General features: G+C 41.1%; 1 protein-coding gene across 8 annotated transcripts in view; it reads left to right on the plus strand.

The window, feature by feature from the left end:
• Positions 1–17,660, plus strand: part of WDFY3 (WD repeat and FYVE domain containing 3) — a 156,118-nt gene extending 138,458 nt beyond the window's left edge. For 5 of the 8 annotated variants that reach the window (XM_015624781.3, XM_033513386.1, XM_033513388.1 and 2 more), the window contains 15 exons: positions 367–484; positions 1,635–1,741; positions 2,279–2,432; positions 4,009–4,100; positions 4,430–4,642; positions 6,359–6,506; positions 7,320–7,474; positions 7,756–7,914; positions 9,245–9,424; positions 10,467–10,649; positions 11,273–11,369; positions 12,410–12,739; positions 12,935–13,046; positions 13,315–13,512; positions 14,031–14,151. In XM_015624781.3, the coding sequence (XP_015480267.1) occupies positions 367–484; positions 1,635–1,741; positions 2,279–2,432; positions 4,009–4,100; positions 4,430–4,642; positions 6,359–6,506; positions 7,320–7,474; positions 7,756–7,914; positions 9,245–9,424; positions 10,467–10,649; positions 11,273–11,369; positions 12,410–12,739; positions 12,935–13,046; positions 13,315–13,512; positions 14,031–14,151 (2,367 nt within the window). Of the gene's footprint in view, positions 1–366; positions 485–1,634; positions 1,742–2,278; positions 2,433–4,008; positions 4,101–4,429; positions 4,643–6,358; positions 6,507–7,319; positions 7,475–7,755; positions 7,915–9,244; positions 9,425–10,466; positions 10,650–11,272; positions 11,370–12,409; positions 12,740–12,934; positions 13,047–13,314; positions 13,513–14,030 lie in introns of all 8 variants that reach the window. The other 3 variants (XM_033513384.1, XM_033513387.1, XM_033513389.1) reach the window with 1 other exon arrangement.
• Positions 17,661–19,240: the final 1,580 nt, after the last annotated feature.

Here is a 19,240-nt window from a genome sequence, read left to right on the forward strand (position 1 = left end):
ATTTGCTTTTGAAAAAGGAGAAACATCCTATTAATGCTTTTGTGGACAGCCATTGCCACCAACCCAACCATTACATAAAACATTGTTAGGGGGCTTGCTGAGTATTTGTGAAAAAATTAAGGGGAATTGGGGACAGGATAAGAAGAGCAGGGCAAAAGTTATGCAGAGTCCAGATGTGATTTAAAATAAAGCTGGCTCTCTTGGATCGTACTGAAGGACTGTTTTAAGCATATCCAACACTGCACTTACTGTGTAGAAAGCAGGGATAACAGCCTTAGGAGGTAGGTGCTGTTAACTGTGGTAATCAGCAGTGTTGAAAGGATGTGGTTTGGTTTTATAAAATTGTTGTCTGTTTTATTTTTAAAGGAGCTGGATCTTACAAATCCCAAAACATTCAGAAACCTGGCCAAGCCCATGGGAGCTCAAACAGAGGACAGGTTAGCCCAGTACAAGAAGCGATACAAGGATTGGGAAGATCCCAATGGTAAGTAATAATCTACCCTGCACAAAGAGCAGAGGAACATGTGCCTGTCATCATGGGAGGAACTCACAGAATTTTTTATAATGTGGGTAAACAGATCTGGATATGGATGTGCAGAACTCCATGGTTTTTTAGTGACTGTCCAACAAAGACTAGGTTAGAACAAACATTGGCTTTCTTTCTGTGTTGTTTGCTTTAAATCTAAATGACAGCTTTGTTTATATGTAAAAACAAAGACAGAACAGTTGCACATTTAGATGAGTTTAACATTTTCTAAAGACTGGAATGGGCAGGCACATGAGGCACACAACCAGCTGTGTCTGCTAATACAGTTTGATTGCTGCTGCATGAAAATTAGTAGTACAATGAATGCAAATGCTTCTACATTAACAGTATTCCAGCTTTTTCTTTTCTAATCTTAAAGTGTGGTTTTTTGGCTAAGGAAACAGCAACTTCTTAGCTAAAAAAGCTTCAGAATGAGATGCAATTAAGTTATCTATTCATGATTTGATAGCTTCCTTATATATTGAAAATAAAACTTTTGTGATTGGCAAGACAAGTTTTCTTGTGTGCTTTCATTGAAGAGAGCAGCCTATTTAACTACTGCAGTGCTGTTCTGTGTCAAACAGCAGTAGGTGGCAAAGACATTCATTTCTAGAAACAAATAAGTATTTTCTAAGTGTTCTTATACAGACATTTTGCCAGGAAATTAATAAAGTGAAAGCTGTACAAATTCTGTAGGCAACAGTTCTGATACATATTTCTGCCCAAGATTCTAAATCCATAGTAAAAAATAAGACCAAAAATTAAAAAAAAAAAATCTTTTAAAAAATGTTTCTTCGGCAGAAATCACGGCAGTTGCACTGCAACATTTCAATTAGTTAAAGTAAAAAATTAGTAATCATTCAGTACTGTTTTGCAGAACCCTGTTGAACTAGGGCTACTGCACTGCAGCCCAAACTCAAGTGACAAAGCATGAAGCTTTCAGACATCTGAGAATGAAAATTAAAAATTCCAATTTTGAATGTGTCCAAGGCCACAGAGTAATTACTTTAATTACTTTAAAATTCAGTGTTAATTTTTTTTTCCGTTAGTACTGATTCTGTCACCTAACTACTTTATTTCTCCTATGTTTATAATTTTTGATCTGCAGGGGAAACCCCAGCTTATCACTATGGGACCCACTATTCCTCAGCCATGATCGTGGCTTCCTATCTTGTCCGGATGGAGCCTTTTACTCAGATCTTCTTAAGGTTACAGGTAAAAAATACATCACCTCACTTCGAGTTTCTTGTCTGCTGTGTATTTCAGACATCACTGGGAAATAAGATCAGTCAGCTTTGCAGCAAATGTCATAGAAGAAATACCTTTTAGCAGAGTTCTTGTTGCCTGGCAAGTTTTTGATGTCTCTTTTTAAAAGATGTGATGGAATTCACCTTTTTTTTCTTCCAGTTGTATTTTGACCATTTTTCTGAATGTATGCAAAACAAAGTATCAGCAGACAAAAACCAAAACAAGTTTTATAGTGAAAAGTATTTTGCTGTTTCTCTGAAAGAGACTAGACTTGAAATCAGACAGAAGATTCTTTTCTTAAAGTTCTGAATATGTGTATCTGTATTTTCTGTTATCATGTACCTGAAAGTAAGGCAGCTGATTCGTTTGGTTGTGTTAGAGAAAGAAATGTGCTATGTTCTAGTGCCTTCATTTGTCAGAGGATGTTCTAATTTGCCTTCCTGGCAAAGCTTGCCATACTGAGGGATGCTGTTACACTGATGTGCTCCTCTCTCTGACCGGCAGGGCGGTCACTTTGACCTGGCTGACCGCATGTTCCACAGCGTGCGCGAGGCCTGGTTCTCCGCCTCCAAGCACAACATGGCAGATGTGAAGGAGCTCATCCCAGAGTTCTTCTACCTCCCCGAGTTCCTGCTCAATTCCAACAATTTTGACCTAGGTAAGGAGAAAGAGCCTGATAGCAGCGCTGTGGGTGGGAGTACAGAGCCAGACAGACTTCAGGTATTTTCTCAAGCAGTGAGTGTTCATTTTAAGCAGTTAATACAAAGTGTCTCATGAGAAATGCCAAATCAGTCCCTGAAAGTATTTTTGTTTGGAGTGGTGGTTTTTTTGTCAATTCTGGGCTTTCTACCAGTTCAAAATATTTTCCTTGAAGTCTCTCTGCTTTGCATTTTTCTCCATGTAACATATTCCATTATGATGCTTGCCATCTTAGTTGTTTATTTTTTTAAGCTTCTCAAAATCTGTTTGACAAATCTTCACTTTCAGAACTTCATTTGAAAATATTACTAAAGATTTTTTGAATTGTCATAGCTTTTGTGACAGTGATTATTGAACAGGAGGTCATGTAAGAGACCTGTTTGTTGGAGATGCATGTTACTTATTTATGTCACTCTTAACAGTGGCATTAAGCTCTTATATTCTGAGATCTGTGCTGTGAATCTAATAGCAATAATAAAGATTAATCAAATCATAGGTTTTACTGGCCTCAAAGCCTTTATTCAAAATCCATTGTAAGAGATTGGAAGCACAACCTTGCAAAAAAAGAAAAGCTAAACCCAGAGAACATCCTGCAAAACCTCTCCCAGCTATATTTTACACAGAAGAATATGGATATTACTGAAAAATATTGAGCTCTTGTCCACTTATCTTTGAATCTGATAATTTTAAACTGCTACCATAGGAAATTCTTCACTGAGCATTTGAACCAACAGTAGAAAATGGTTTTTTTAGGAACAATTGTCAAACACTGAGATACTTTTGATTGGGGTAATTTGTAGCAATCCTGCTCCTCTTCCTTTCAGGTGGAAAGAAAAAAATACTTGAAGTTTAGTGATGCAAGTAATGTTTCTGTTGAAGCATTGCACTTATTTTTTGTGTGTCCCTGTAAAGTTGGAAATTTGTTGGTGTTCCTCTGAGTTAATAGGAAGTATGGAATTGTTTCTTGACAACAAGTGACAGAACAAGAATATAACTGAAGTGTTTTACTAAATATATTTTTGATGATCACAACATGCCACTATTTTATGTCCAGAGTGAGAAGGGGACTGTCCAGAGCAGGGTGGATGTGTTGTGCCCAGGCCACAAACACATGTGGGGAATTACCAGTATCCTTGGGCATGGAGCTTGCAGAGGATATCAGTTAGCTCTGCACTGCTAGGAAATGAGAATTTGGCTACACATCACAGGAGTACAGGCTATTCTCAGGAGTAAAATGACCATTTCATTCTATGATATGATGCTGTCTTCCTCTTCAGAAGCCTTAGTAAGGAGTATTTGGATTCTTTCTGCTGAAAGCAATCTTACGTGAACAACTGAGGCAGAATTTTACATGTTTTATTGCCTGACATTTAAAACAAAGATCATTTTTTAAAGGAAAGACTGAAGTGACTTCCTTTGTTCATACACGATATTAGAAATTGTTTTTTGTTTTTCACTTTTCTTTCGTCTTTGCTGTTGCAGTTCAGTTTCAGTGCTTCTGTCCAAATTTTTTCCTTATTTTTGTTTCTTATTAGGTTGTAAACAAAATGGCACTAAACTTGGTGATGTAATACTCCCTCCGTGGGCAAAAGGAGATCCTCGTGAGTTTATCAGAGTCCATCGGGAGGTAATTTGAATTTTAATGGTGACAGTAGAAAATGTCTGTTGGGACTTTACACTGCAGATTAATCTAAGATCCATTTGTGCAGTCACAGGCCAGTCTGTGAATTCAGGGTTGATGTCTGATTCTTGCCAAGGTCTGTAGAATGAACATTTCCCTCGCCTTCCTTTTTGGCTACAGAATACTTTGAGGCAAGACTTGCATCAATGAAAAGCTTTATCAAAACGTAACAAAAACATGTCAAATCATGTTCTGCATTTTTCCTTGTGGGAAGTGTAGTAAACTGAACCAATGAGCAATTTGTCTCATTTTAATGCATGTCTTCTGAATTTCAGGCTCTGGAATGTGACTTTGTGAGTGCTCACCTGCATGAGTGGATTGACTTGATCTTTGGCTATAAACAGCAAGGTCCTGCTGCAGTAGAAGCTGTAAATGTCTTTCACCATCTCTTCTATGAGGGACAAGTGGACATATATAACATCAATGATCCATTAAAGGAGACAGCTACCATAGGATTCATTAATAACTTTGGACAGATACCAAAGCAGGTATGCCCTTTGTAGAATTCTTATTTTCCAGTTAACACTCTAACTTAAATGTGTTAATATAAAACAAGAAGATGTTTTAGGAGTGAAACTTCTTGGGAGTGTTTATTCATAAATATTCTTCCAGTGCTATGAAATCATGTATGTTTCCATCATAAATTACACAAACATCAGCTTTGAGCTTTGCTTGTGTGATTAGAAATGTCTTTTTTCCTCCTTTACCTCCTTAAAAAAAAGAATTTTTTTTTTAATCCAACTTGAATTATGGCTCAACTTAAAAGATCAGCATAAAAAAAGGGAAGTGTGTTCATGCTGCAAAGTCATAGGAAAGGAGTGAAAATGCAACTTCAATGTAAAGCCTAGTGCTAGGGTATTTGAAGTTGCACTGGAATAAAATAATTTCTATAATAACTTCTGCTCCTTTTTTTTTACCCCAGTCTCATGGGTGATTCACTCTTTTAGGATGGCTGCAGTTAAAGAGCTATAAAGACCCATTTTTGGTGTAGCTTTAAAGTTTGTGTTCTCTTCAAGAGACTATATTAAATAATTCAATGTAATATTAAATCTAGGGGTTCAGGTTTGGGGGGGGTCTCAGTGTTGGTTGTTTTTATTTGGGTTTTTTATTGGGCATTTCTTTGGAGTTTTTTGCTATTCAGTGAAAATCTTAAATGTCATTGGTGAGTATTTCCAATCATAGATCTGGTGGAAGCCACAGATATCAGCAATTTGCTGAGAACTCAAGCCATGCATTGGAAATTCTCAACTCAACTCAGCACAAAATGTTTCAGGACAGCCACAGCATACTTCCTGTGGCAACCCACTTAGACCTGTCTTTCATTGCTTGGAAGGAAGGCTAAGAACTGCTCATCTGTCTTCTGTGGCTTTTCTCCTTTCCCTTCCTTGCTCTCTCTCAATAATCTAATTACGTAGTGGCTGTAGAGTTTTTTTATGTAATAACCAGTCCCTGTGTTGTGATGATGATCAGACATGGCCCAGCTAAAGCCAGATGGACAGACAGGGACTGGGACAGAGAGCAGGGCAATAGAAGAACACTGCAGCTGAGTCCAGAGCTCTGCCTGAATCTTCAGATGCCAGTTAGGTACAAACCTGTGGTGAAATCTACCAGGAATTGCATGATGCTTTGCTAGAGGAAATTGACTGCAATAAACTTGGGAAACTCAAAACTTCCTTAAGGCTTTGTTGGTGGTGAGTGCTCTTAGAGCACATTTTTATGTAGAGTTTTGCTGTTCCCCTCTGTTATTTTCCATGAGGAATCCAGGGCAGGCTCTCTCAGTGACACAGCTGCTGTGCATTTTTGCACTCCTTTCCTGCATGAAGTAACATGCATCTTCTTTATCGCTTCCACTAGTATTGTGCCTGGCAGTTTGGGTCTGTGTTTTAAAAAGTTGTGATGCAAAACATTGCAGAGCTGGTGGTGTGTTTGGAAGAGGGCTCTCCCAGACTCCATGAGAGTACTGAGATGCCACAGCCTGAGGGGGCAGAGCAACTTTGCTCCTTGTTGGTTTTCATATTGTTTGCTGAAGGTCTTTGAAATGTTCACCATGAGTTATTACTGAATACTGAGAGCAGTAAAGTAACATTTACTGACCTGCAGAATTTTTAGAAGGAATACTAGATGTAGTTATGATCTTTTTAAGCTTGTAAAGCCCTTGTAAACCTGTAATTTTTGATGATCATTAGTTTCTTGATGAATTTCAGCTCTTCAAAAAACCCCACCCACCAAAGCGTGTTAGAAGCCGTCTGAACGGAGAGGCTGTGGGAACCTCTGTGCCCCCTGGTTCCACAGGTGACAAGATCTTTTTCCATCATTTGGACAATCTGCGGCCGTCTCTTGCCCCAGTGAAAGGTAAACTTTAAACCCACAGTAGTTATTGCTGTTTCTTTGCCCAAGCATTCAGAGTTTCAGCAAGATAGTACTTGTCCATCTTTTGCTTATTTCTAATATTCTTACTGCCCATAGTTTTGTGAGAGAGACAAGTTCAGAATATCCTAATGCTGTATGATTGTTCTTAGACCGTAAAGGAACTTGGGAAACACCATAACTGCATCAGTTTAATGTGACATTTTTTTAAATAGAGGGATTAAATGAAGCCCAAACATCTCTTTATAAGTTTTAATTTAACAAACAACATTCAGAGTATGTTGTTTCTGGGCCAGTGATCGCCCCTGGTTTTGTGAGTTTCACAGCAAAAGGTTTATTTATCACAGTGCTGAGAAATATAAAGAATATTGGCAGAAAAGTGTGGTGTTGGTAGCTGCACTGAGACAAAAGAAAGTGATTTTTGACTTCTTATCTGACATCAGACTGAACAAAACTTAATTGCCTGCAAGGCAGTTAAATGGTATACAGGGATTTCTTTCCTAGGAGAGTAAAGGAATCTGTGGCTCCCTCCTGTAAAGAGAGAAGGACATTCTATTAAATGGGGCATAGCAGGGCTTAGAGAGAAGACTCTAAGTCAGGAAATTAGAAAGCACTAATCTTTTTTTGGCTCTGCATTTGTTAGGAATGGAGCAAAAGTTGTCATCACTGCAGCTGAAGCAAAGAATGTATAAACAGCCACTATAGAGACCTTGCTCTGGCAGAGCAGCAGGTACTTAAAGGGATCCAATAGTATTTGTTTCTCCCAGCAATAAAACATAACTCCATCTTCTCTTTCAGAGCTCAAGGAGCCTGTGGGGCAGATCGTGTGTACTGATAAAGGCATTCTGGCAGTAGAACAGAACAAGGTTCTCATCCCCCCCACGTGGAATAAAACATTTGCCTGGGGCTATGCAGACCTCAGCTGCAGACTGGGTACCTATGAGTCAGACAAGGTTTGTAATCTGAAATTTGTTCCAGCAATCAGTATTCAATGGTGAAAAAGAAAAACAATGGACATTTATTTCACATGGGCACGAAATAATCTTCTGCTGCATCAGTTTTATTGCTTCCTCTTGAGGATCTTCATCAGAGCACTGTCAGAATAACATTAACTCATAGTAGTTTTTTACCAGGTCTTAGTGACTTAATGACTGCAACATGGCAGACAGGCTTCTATTTTTTATTCTACAAAATACTAGTTCTGCAAGTAATTATTTGATTTCTGTATTTTTAGGCCGTGATTGTTTATGAATGCTTGTCAGAATGGGGTCAGATCCTGTGTGCCATTTGCCCCAACCCCAAACTAGTTATCACTGGAGGAACAAGCACAGCAGTATGTGTGTGGGAAATGGGTGTCTCCAAAGAAAAAGCTAAAGCCCTTACACTGAAACAGGTAAAATACAATAAAACTGCCTTTCATGTAGATTAATGTCATAAGATCAAAGTAATGATGTAATGAGTGTTGCTCACCTTTGAAATCATGAGTCCAGCAGATCTCTGGAGAATGGAGTAGTTGAGATAGGAATCTGTACTGAAAGTGGGAAAAATGCATCTTTAAAATTGGATTGTTTTTAAGAACAGTGGATCACCTGGAGCTTTCTGGAGAGAAAAGGAATTTGGTAATGATGTTAACAAAATTATACAGGTGAGTTTTGTGAAATTATCTGCTCTGTAGTGTTATGTGTAATACCCCCATCTAAAAACTGTCAGGAAAGACAGTGAAAGGAGGCTGCCTTAAAGGTTAATTTTACTCTTTTTAAAAAAAAATTAATTACTTTAATTACAGCACTTTTTAATCTGAAACAAGCACCCATGCTTTAACATCAGCTGCAGCTAAATGCAGAGTAAGTTTTGTGTGTTTACTAAAAAAACCCAAACCCATCAAATGTAATCATAAAAACCCAACCAGAACTTCGTCAAAATATTCTAGCAGCTGTGTATCATTGTTATAGGTTGTGTCACTGTTCCATTGGCATCTCAACAGTGGGACTCTTTTTTTAGAGGAAGTCTTTACCTCAAATTTATGAAAAGAAATTTAGAGAATTATTTAATAACTTCCCTTGTACAGTAGTCCACTGTCCAAAGCTCCTTTTTTAAAGTGTTTTACTTAAAAGCTTTACAAAATGAAACATTGTATCTTAAATTTTGGGGCAGTGTATTTGAATACATTTTCTGTATTCAGCAAGTTTTATTTTAACTGAGTAAGGTGCAGTAATCTGGCTGTATTTCAGACTCTTTTTCCAATAGTTAGATTAAGGCTAAAATGTAAAAATAGGGCCTAGTGTGAGTAGATGCTCCTATTTTTTTCCAGTTGACTTTGCCTTTTTGTTTGCAGCTCTTTCTTATCTCTTTTGTTGTCTCTTAGTCATCAGCAGTTGCCATAGGAGTCATTAACTTTTATTTTCAGAATGTAATTTCAGGTGCAGCCCGGAAAACTTTCTGACTTTATAAACAGGCTACTGATGCAGAATGGGGTTTTCTTCAGTAGAAGGATCTAACATCAGACCCTTGTTTTGTCAGAGTTCTTTTTAAATTGAAAAAGATACTACTTTTACCATTTTTAGTTATGAAAATAGTTATCAACTGAAGACTTACAAGGTGGCTGCCTCTTCTGATAGGATATTCTGGTTACATTATCTGAATCTTTCAGGTAAGAGGGTTTAATGTGAAATTTTTGTGGTCTCTGCTGATACCTACTTTCGGTCCTGACTCATGTTTTGCAGGCACTGCTTGGTCACACTGACACCGTCACATGCTTAACGGCATCGCTGGCCTATCACATAATTGTGAGTGGATCCCGGGATCGCACCTGCATCATCTGGGATCTGAACAAGCTCTCCTTCCTGACACAGCTCCGAGGGCACAGGGCTCCAATTTCAGCACTCTGTATAAATGAATTAACGGTGAGAACCAAACTGTGTCTACCAGGCTGCAGTGGGAACAGTAGCAAGAGTAGGAAATCATGAAACCAACGGAAAAAAAACCCACTAGGCTCTTCTGTTAATTTGGCAGAATTTGTATAATTCATCTGAAAACTGATTAACAACTGGTTTAGGGAATAATTTGTGTCATTTGTCCAGAGCCATGGGTGGTTGCATTCCATGCAGAGTGGCTTGAGCTCAGAAGAGGTTATTAACAGTGCTGGAAGCAGTATAGTTAGTGTGACATTCCAAGTGAGCTGCCAGACCTGCCACAGGAGCTAAGACAAGCTTTTGATGCATGACCTTGGTTGGCTTCTCTTGTCTTAAGCTGAATTTAAAGGAAGCAGGGGATACTTGGGGTGAAAATGCAGTGCCAGTTGTGGTGGAAACAGACATAGCCTGAAAGCTTCTGTCCCTGGTGGTTCTGTGAGGTAGATGTCACTATTTATCCATCTCCCATGCATGGCCATCAGGGCTGGATGGACCCTGTTGCAGCTGGAACAGATGCAGTGGTTGAAATAAGACAAGACTGGGCTCTAAGGCAAGCAGGGGGTAGCAAGAGGCCCTGCTGCTGGTCTGGTGGTAGCACTGCCAGTGCTTCAGACTGCAGCTCCTGTTTCCCTCTGCATTAGTTGGGACTGTTCCTAATAAGGAAGAAAATTAAATTTAGGGTGGTACATATTTGTGAAAAAGAACAGAGTCAATATGAGCAGTCTGTGGAAACTGAAAGTGATAAAAATAGGCTGTTGGATTGTTATGCTAAGAAAAGTGAAGGAATTGGTCAGCTCATTCTGTGCTGTAAATAGAATAAATAGGTCGCTACTAAGTGTGGTTTTCTAGGTAGAAGTTTTTTTAAAAACATGCATATAATCCTAAAGGTTTCTTAAACTGGCCAGACTCCCCTTGAATAGAACTCCCTGAAAAGTGCCAGCCTTTCAACTTGGCTTATGAATGAACATACATTTTTGCTGAAGAATACCTGCAACTTTGTATTGAAATCTTTAGGTGTTATTTGTCTTTGCAGGGAGACATTGTATCATGTGCTGGCACTTACATCCATGTGTGGAGCATTAATGGCAGCCCTACTGCAAGTGTAAACACCTTCACTGGCCGAAGCCAGCAAATAATGTGTTGCTTTGTGTCAGAGATGAATGAGTGGGACACTCAGAACGTCATTGTAACAGGGCATTCTGATGGAGTTGTCCGGGTAAGTATCAGGAATCACTGCCTGGAAAATAAAGTTTATGCCTTAGTAGTATTTAGGTAAGTGGTGACTATCCAGGACAGCAGTGTCCTGGCCAGGACCAAAAGCAATCCTGCTGTACTTGGGAGTTTCACCTGAACAATTCTTCCTCCTTTTTGATGCCCCCTTTGGGATGTGGTAACCAGCAATAGTCAGCAGAGCATACATTTTCCTTCCTGCGCTGTTTTGGTCACCAGCTTTCATGCCTGGAGACTGGTGTTTTGGTTCACCATTTTAGTTTCACACACCTTGAGACAGTTCATTTTGCTGCCTAGAAAGAAAAGAGAAACTTAGTGTCATCTCTGATCACTACAAATTGTCTTAACTCAATTTTCAGTACTTTTGTGCACAGCCTTGACCAGAGTCTGCTGGTCAGACAGCTGTGTGGAGTGTATTCGGGCATGAACACAGATGTCCTCTTACAGCTTCTAGTCCTTAAAAACAGGATTTAGTATGGAGATGGGACTTGCCTTGCATGCTACCTGTGTGAATACACAGTTCTACTAAGCCATTTTAACTCTACAAGTAGCTCAGGAAAAAGCCAAGAGTTCAGTAAGTGCCACTCTGCTTATCCCCTGTCCCTCCAGTTCTGGCGGATGGAGTTTTTGCAAGTACCAGAAACACCAGCTCCAGAACCTGCGGAGATGCTGGAAATGCAAGAGGACTGTCAGGAAGCACAAATAGGTATGTCTCCTGACAAGTGCTTGGTGTTTCCCTGTTGTATCTGATCTTTGCCATAGGTAGGTGAAGTCCTGTAGTTATGCAGTACAGAGTGGAATGATGGAGATTTTACCTCAGAGGGCAGTAGACATCCCAGTGGACACAATGAACAGAGCATCTGAGTTCTGTGTTCACCACCTTGCTTAAGGTAGTTTCATATTACAAGTGAAGTAATACTGTAAGTAAGGAAAAATGTTCCCTGTTGTAGCTTTTTTCCTTTTGTGAAGGTGGAACTTCTCTCTGTGTTTTATTTCGGCTGTTGGCACACTCAGTGGATTGTCCAAAAGTGATATTTTTAGTATGAAATGGAATTCTAGCATAACAGCCGAGTTAAACCTACTGATGGAACAGCTTAAACAGGACAAGCAATGATATCCCTTTCTGCTCTTGGAAGATTTTGGTCTGTGCTTTATGATTGTTTCTTTTAGCCATCTTATCTTTCTCTTGCCATCGTCATATAGAAGATATGATGTGGATTTGGATCCGAATCTCGTGATAATCATTAGTAATTACTACATAAATACAGCTTTTGGTTATTTTCAGTGTCACTTGGAGTATGAATGTCTTTGGAAATTGCTTTTTTGCATTAACAAGTCCTGTCGTTAATGAGACTGCATCATATTTTTCAGTCAGAGTTTCAGCATAGCTGACTGTGCTTACTTGTGTAGGTTTTGCTGAAAGGTTTTGCCAGCTTGAGTGTTTCTGAAGTTTTTTGCTCCTTTTGTCTATCATAGCCTTCCTCAGAGGGATTATTGTAGGAAATAGCTTCAGCTAAGGAGTATCATTCTCTGGCAACAGAAAAAAAGTGTAAAAAATATGAATGGTGTGATTCCTGGCAGGATTTGAACCTCTGAAAAGGCTCTGAGATGCCTGCATGCAGTGTCCCTCTCTCAGCAGTGTTGGTGCCTGTTGGGTTGCAGGCAGTGCAGCAGCAGAATAAGGAAAAGGCTTAGGCCATAACCAGGCTCACTAACAGCACCTTGTCCCCTGTTGTGCCAATCCAGGACAGGAAGCCCACGAAGAGGACAGCAGTGACTCCGAGGCAGATGATCCATGCATAGGCCAGGACACAAAAGTGCAGGAGAGCCAGAGCCAACCAAGCAGCACCAGCCACAGGCCTCGGTCATCGTCAGCCAGAGCGGCAGCAGCGTGGTCAGCAGACAGCGGCTCCGATGACTCCAGGCGTTGGTCAGACCAGCTCAGCTTGGATGAGAAAGATGGATTTATCTTTGTGAATTATTCAGAGGGACAAGCAAAAATGCATCCCCATGCTCAGGTTAACCACCCCCACCCCAGCTATGCTGAAGCACGGCACTACAGCAAGCTCAAACCAGGTAAAAGAAACTGTGCACAGCGCTGAGTTTTATTGCTGAGTGAAATGTTATAGAAAAAGAGAAAAACTTGAATCTCTGAGGGAGATTTTGTCCTTACTACAAAGTTGCAGTTACAAGTATGTTGGGGGAGGAGGGAACAAAAATGAGAATGAACAGATTTGCTTTATCCCCCTCCCACTTCCCACTCCTTTGTAGGATATAGATGGGAGCGTCAGCTGGTGTTCAGAAGCAAACTAACTATGCACACGGCATTTGATCGCAAAGACAACGCACACCCAGCAGAAATCACTGCGCTCGGCATCTCCAAGTGAGTAACTCACACGTGAGGACTTCAAACATTTTTGGTGCTGTCAGCAGGCAGTGTGGTACTATTGCTCATAATGCTGTTTTGTGGCGCTTCTGTTTGGGGCAGCCTTCTTCAAGGACTGAGATAAAAAGACGAAAGAGAGGGAGAACTGTTCAGTTGTGCTGCGTTACACCGACTGCTGCAGCTCCATTTCTCAGAGCAGGGTAATCTAGTTACCATGCCAGTACTGGAAAAAAAAAAGCTGGAATGCTTTTGCTTTCCTTTGCAGGGATCACAGCAGGATCCTGATCGGGGACAGCCGGGGCAGGGTGTTCAGCTGGTCAGTGAGCGATCAGCCGGGCCGGTCCGCCGCCGACCACTGGGTGAAGGACGAGGGCGGCGACAGCTGCTCGGGCTGCACCGTGCGCTTCTCACTCACCGAGAGGCGGCACCACTGCAGGAACTGTGGACAGCTCTTCTGCCAGAAGTAAGCAGCCAACAGCCTCCTTTGGACTCTTTTTCCAAACAGGATTTTAGGTGGGGTAAAGCTGTGAAATACCTCACAACTCTGGTGAAAGATTTAGGCTGCTTAAATTGTGTGTAGGACTGTGAGGATGCTGATTTAGGGGCCACTAGCAGGCAGCCTCAGACAAAATGTATGACATAGGGGATGTGTGTGAGCTCCCCTTAGCTACAAACTGAAGTGCAAGTCTCCTCTCTGATCCACCAGGTCAGAGATGACATTTGTGGTTTTATGTTTCTGAATCTTAACTGGTGACAACAGCTATTTTTAAGCTATCTGTCACAGTCTCATTGCATTGACTCTGGTCATCATTTGAGTTAAATTCCACTTCTGCCACACTGCACTGCATCTCCATGTCAAGGTAAGTTAGAACAGTTTCCTGTTGTTTGAAGTCATGGTGGTAATTCCCACAGCTCAATAGAAAATGGGTAGAAATGGAGAGGACCTGTGTTCAGTGATGTTTTGATTTTTTTTCTCCACAGGTGTAGCCGGTTTCAGTCAGAAATCAAACGGCTGAAGATTTCATCACCGGTCAGGGTGTGCCAGAACTGCTTCTACAACCTGCAGCATGAACGGGGCTCAGAGGAGGGGCCCAGAAATTGATGGAGGCCTGGCAAACCTCATCCAGCCCTGCTGTCACTCCAGGACCCAGTGAGAGCATTGGAAGGAATTGGAATATTGTCTGTTTACACTTAGGTTTATACTGCATTCTAAGCACTAAGAGTAAAAAGGGATCATTGCATTGGTTTGTGTTGACAGAAGGCAGGCGAGGAGGCAAACAGCGTAAGGAGAAGAGCAAGGCCCAGGAAGACATGGTTAATAACCACAGATCCAACAGAACTGGCAGCCCCTAAGCCCATGCTGATGTGGCTGTCGAGAAAATCCTCACTTATCCTAAACACCCCTTCTTGTCTTGTTTTTGTAGAGTTAGTCATCTTAACTGGGGGGAGGGGAGGGCAAGGCTTTTTAGAAGATAGTTGTAAATCTGCCTTCTTCGCAAGCAACTGTGTATATTGTAAATAGGTATAATGGCCTTTTTATCTAAATATGAACTTAACTGCCTGTTACATGGGACTTCAGATTAACCACTGTACTTTGTGTGGCATCTTTATCTCATCTATCAATTTAAATACGAATGTTTAAAAAAAGAAAAAAAAGAAAAAACCAGAAAACTCAAAGGCATTATGTGTATTTCTGTTAAAAATCCAGTCTGTGCATGTTTGTTCTTTCAGTTGCCCACAGTATCTTAATTTAAGTGAGGCTATTCATAGAATTACATGGATTTTTTCAAAAGAAAACATTTTTGAGAATAGGAACTTGGAGTATTTTATTCTAGCTGTAAGATAACCAGGAACTAAATTGTACACTTGTGTTGCATTTTATACCGAACTATTTACCACCTCAGTGTTGTTCATATTTAATGAGGCCTCTTTTATACATATGTCAGAGCTGCAGTTTTGTTAATTACTTATTGTTCATTAGCAGCTGATTCATGCAGTGCAAGAACCAGCTTTTACCTTCTTTAGTCAATAGCAATTGGCTTTTGCATAGAGGTACAGAATTAATTCCTTGTGCATAATATTTAACCACTGTTGTCCTGTAGCTTCTCTGCAAAAAACCTTTTTGGAACAACAGGCATTGCTCTAAAGCAGGGTGACCTTGCTTGTCAGAAATGCTCCTCGGAGCTCTTTGTCTTTCAGCACATGCCATCAGCTTGAGGACAGCAGTAGATTTCCATTATGGTTTTTAAGTTTCAAGATGAATTTAATTGCAGTATTTTTTTACTACTCTGTCATTTATTTTGCACTACATATGGGATGAAGTAGAGACACTGATATCTGCTGGGATTGGAGCATGTGGATTGGGATAGGCCCATGGACTCAATTTCTGCATGAGGTCTTGCCAGTGGGTTTTTGTTTGGGTGAGGGGGGAGAGGGAGGGCAGCAGGCTGGTGGTCGGTTTGGTTTTGTTTTTTAACATATGTGTATATATTTTGTAAATGGGTGACAAACTGATCTAGAGCTAGGTATATTCACAATGGACTCTTTTAAACAGAGGTAAGGATATGACCCAGACCAACAGAAGACAGGTGGCTCTGACAGTACTTGAGTGAATGTTGTCACTCAAAGGGATGAGTTTATCCTTCACTTGAAATTACTTGGGCAGGCTCTGGCACTGGGACAGCAAATCCTTAAAACCAGCATTGTTGTTGGAATTGCACCATCAGAAATGCCAGGCCCTCTGTGTTGGGGTGAGCTCCTTCCAGAGGGTCCCTGGCACTGTGGGGGCACCCCTGTCTTCTCTTGATTTGAGCTTTTAGCAGTGAATTTGTTAATTCTGACCACTTAGTATTTACCCTGGTATCACATGTTTATGCACTGAAGGTTAAATATGTATTTTGATACTTGTTTGTTTATTATGTATGTGCTGGTCTGTAAAATGAGATATATTCCTGTTTTGGTATGTATACTAGGTCCCCAAATGAACAGAAAGGCTTCTCTAGAGCCCTTGCACACTGTTGAGTAAATGCAGGTTTGTTGAGCTTAGCTGACCCAAATTTTGGATCCAAAGAGTGATGGTCAAGTAGCTACACTGACTACTGGCTACCTGGCAGATTTGACCCTAAAAACAGGAAGAGGTCCTTAGTAAAAAACATGTGCAGAGCACTGGAATTTCTGTGTTCAGCTGTTCTCTCTAATGTTGCCTTCACCCTTCCCAAAATGATGCAAAACCAGCATAGTTCAGAAGACAGGCTAGTGGCCTTAACGTTTTCTGTTTGAAGAAAAGGCTGTTTTAACAACTCTTAAATGCCTTTGAGTCCACAGTTTTCTTCCCCTTGCCTCCAGATTTCCAAATCACCCCCAAATTGAAGGAAGCCTTCTTTTCTGTGGACTGCAGCTTGTACAGCCACGTGGTTAAACCCTAATAAAAGCAAGGCTATGACAACAACACGGATGTGATTCAGCGCTGAAGCCAGGACAGAGTCCTGCTGTGGGGTCCTGAGGATGGGGCTGTCGGCCACAGACGCGTTGTACAGGTGTTGCTCCGTGCCTGTGGCATTCGCAGCGCACTAAAGAAACCCTTATTCCTTACAAATTCTGCAGTGTGCAGGCTGGGCCCAGTTTAAGTTTTGCAAGCAAACCACCACAGCCCTCTGACTTAATTCTGTTCCCAAAAAACTACGTGTTTGCTTGTTGGAGGCAGAGGGGGACAAACACACCTGCTTGTATTTCCTCTGGCAGCTGGTGCTGTGGGCAGCTGTGGTGTTCACGTGGGAGTGGGGTTTATTTCCATTTCATTCGAGCTTCTAATGCAAATACTTGCTTTGTTTTCCATGTAAAAATCTGTTGAGCAAAAATATACTCATGTACACTAACATTAGTAGACTGTATTCTCTGCAAGTACCTCACATGTCTTCTCCTGCCTTGTTCTTTGTAGTAAACTTATCCATGTACTCCTAACATTCGTATGTAGTGTGCAACTGTAATGTCATGCTTTGGAGGGGGGGTTGGCTGCCTCCAGCCAACATTCATCAGTTCAATAGCAAAACACTTTAGATAAGTTATTTTGCACTTTCTTATGTATAAAATTGGTAGAAACTTATATTTGCTTTGTATCATTTAAAGACTCCTTTTGTTTCGGTAAATGAACTGTGTATAAAATACTTATGCAGTTAAAACTGTTTTTAGAAAGTATTTTTAATTTCAGCAAGTTTGGTTACTTGTTGCATGACTATTAACACAGCTGACTTTTTGTGTCAGTGCAATGTATATTTTTTTTGTCCTGTTATTAACTTGTAAGCCCTAGTTAAATGGCCATTTATTTGTACAGCATCAGGAGTAAATTGAAGATAACTGGCTAAGACTGGAGTGTGGAATTTTGTACTATATTGCAGAATCCAATATCTGTTTTTTGGTGGTTACGTAAAAGGCCTGACGATTTACTATCTAGTGTGCAATCTGTGATATCTGAATGTTCATTGTATATTTGTCTCCAATGCAAAAAGGTAGAGTAACACAATTACAACAATACATGATTAAATGCAATAGTTCAGGTACTGAAGTATTTTTTTTTTTCATTTCAAATAAATACCTGCTATTTACCACCAAAAAGCTGTTTTGCATTTGTTGGAAAGACGCTACATTTGCAGCTGAACAAATGCTTTTAACTCAGGACTGGTACATAATGGGTGACGTTTTTCTGTGTCACCATGAGGAGTAAGTTTCTGTTGTTACAGTTTTGCTTTGTGAATGTGGGTGTGGCCATCCATGAGGGTGCAGCATGGAATCATGTGCCTTAGTTTGTTCTTTTTTGCTTTAAATTGTGGAGTGGGAATTCAGCAGAATCTGACAGTGTGTAGAAGAACAGGCTCTGCCAATACAGCGAAAGCAGACAGAAATAATTTTTTTTTGTGTCATGTGTTTGAGGGCAGTGGGATTGGAGGAAGTTACAGAAGCTGTTTCCATGGCCTTGCTTAGCCATGTCTTGGTTATATAGGATGGTTATGTCCACTTTGCATAGGTTCAAGTATTTCACACTCAGCCATTTCCACATTTTAAATCTGAAAAAAATGCTTTCTATTCAACAGTTTTGGGGGAGTTACTGTGCTCAGCAGCTGCAGACACTTGACAGCTGCAGCCTGACTGTCCTTCTGCTGCCAGGGAGCAGGTCATGGATGAATGCCACCAAAAGCATTCTGAGCCAGGTAACCATGCCAACTGCAGTTTGTGAGGTCTGGCATTGCCTCCCACTCTATCTGGGGAGAGATTTTCTACCAACAGCAGCACCAGACTGCTCTGTCCAACTGGGTCATTTACTGTATGCAGTATTTCAGGCTCATTTCTCCAGGCATGGTGGAGAGTGGAGATGCCAGGAACAAGCATTGGGAAGTAGAGTCCACAATCCTGGTGGACCTTTTGATGGGACGGTGAAGTCCCAGCCCTGTAAAATCCCAGCAGGCATCATCTGGGCCGGCAGCCAGTTTTGCAGTGAAATGAGGCACTTGTTGAGTGACAGGGCAGCTCCTTGCAAGTGTCCCAGCCTTTGGCTCTGGCTCCACCACGGTTCCTGCCAGGTAGAAGCGCCACCCAGGGCCAGACATGCCATTTAGCAGGTAAAACCAAATTTGTGACAAATTTGCTGTGACCAAATTGTCTTTCATGACAGGTGCAGTAAGTCAGTTCAGAAAAGTGAGGCTGAGCTGCTTTCCAGGCTCGGTGTTCTGTATAAAATGCATGAGTGTTTTTAAGGAATTCCTGACAATGGGATACATCTCTCTCCATGTCAGGACACAGATCTGATTCACCAGTGAGGTTACAGTGCCACACCGTGTAGGGAGGAGGGTGGGGTAAGCAAGCCCAGGAACAGGGCTGATGTGCTGGGAGCCAAATCCTGCCCTGTCTTCCTGGATTCACTGCATTGGATGTGAGCCTGGCCTCCCAAAAAAGGGCAATTTGTAAGGAATGGGACCAAAACTTGGTCATGGATGAACCTTAGTGCCATTTTGCCTACACCAGAGGGCACCAGAGCCCCTGGTGCGGGAGCTGGGCAGGAGCCGAGACAAGCGCTGGGTGGGAGTGTTTCCACTGTAACACTGAGGGTGGGGAGATGTAGCAAGGCTCTGCCCAACAGCGGTGATGAAAATCCTGTGCGAGTGAGGTGCAGAGAGTGGTGCTCATGCGAGCATCCAGGG

The sequence above is a fragment of the Parus major genome, chromosome 4, assembly GCF_001522545.3.
Source record: "Parus major isolate Abel chromosome 4, Parus_major1.1, whole genome shotgun sequence".
Classification (NCBI taxonomy): Eukaryota; Metazoa; Chordata; class Aves; order Passeriformes; family Paridae; genus Parus; species Parus major.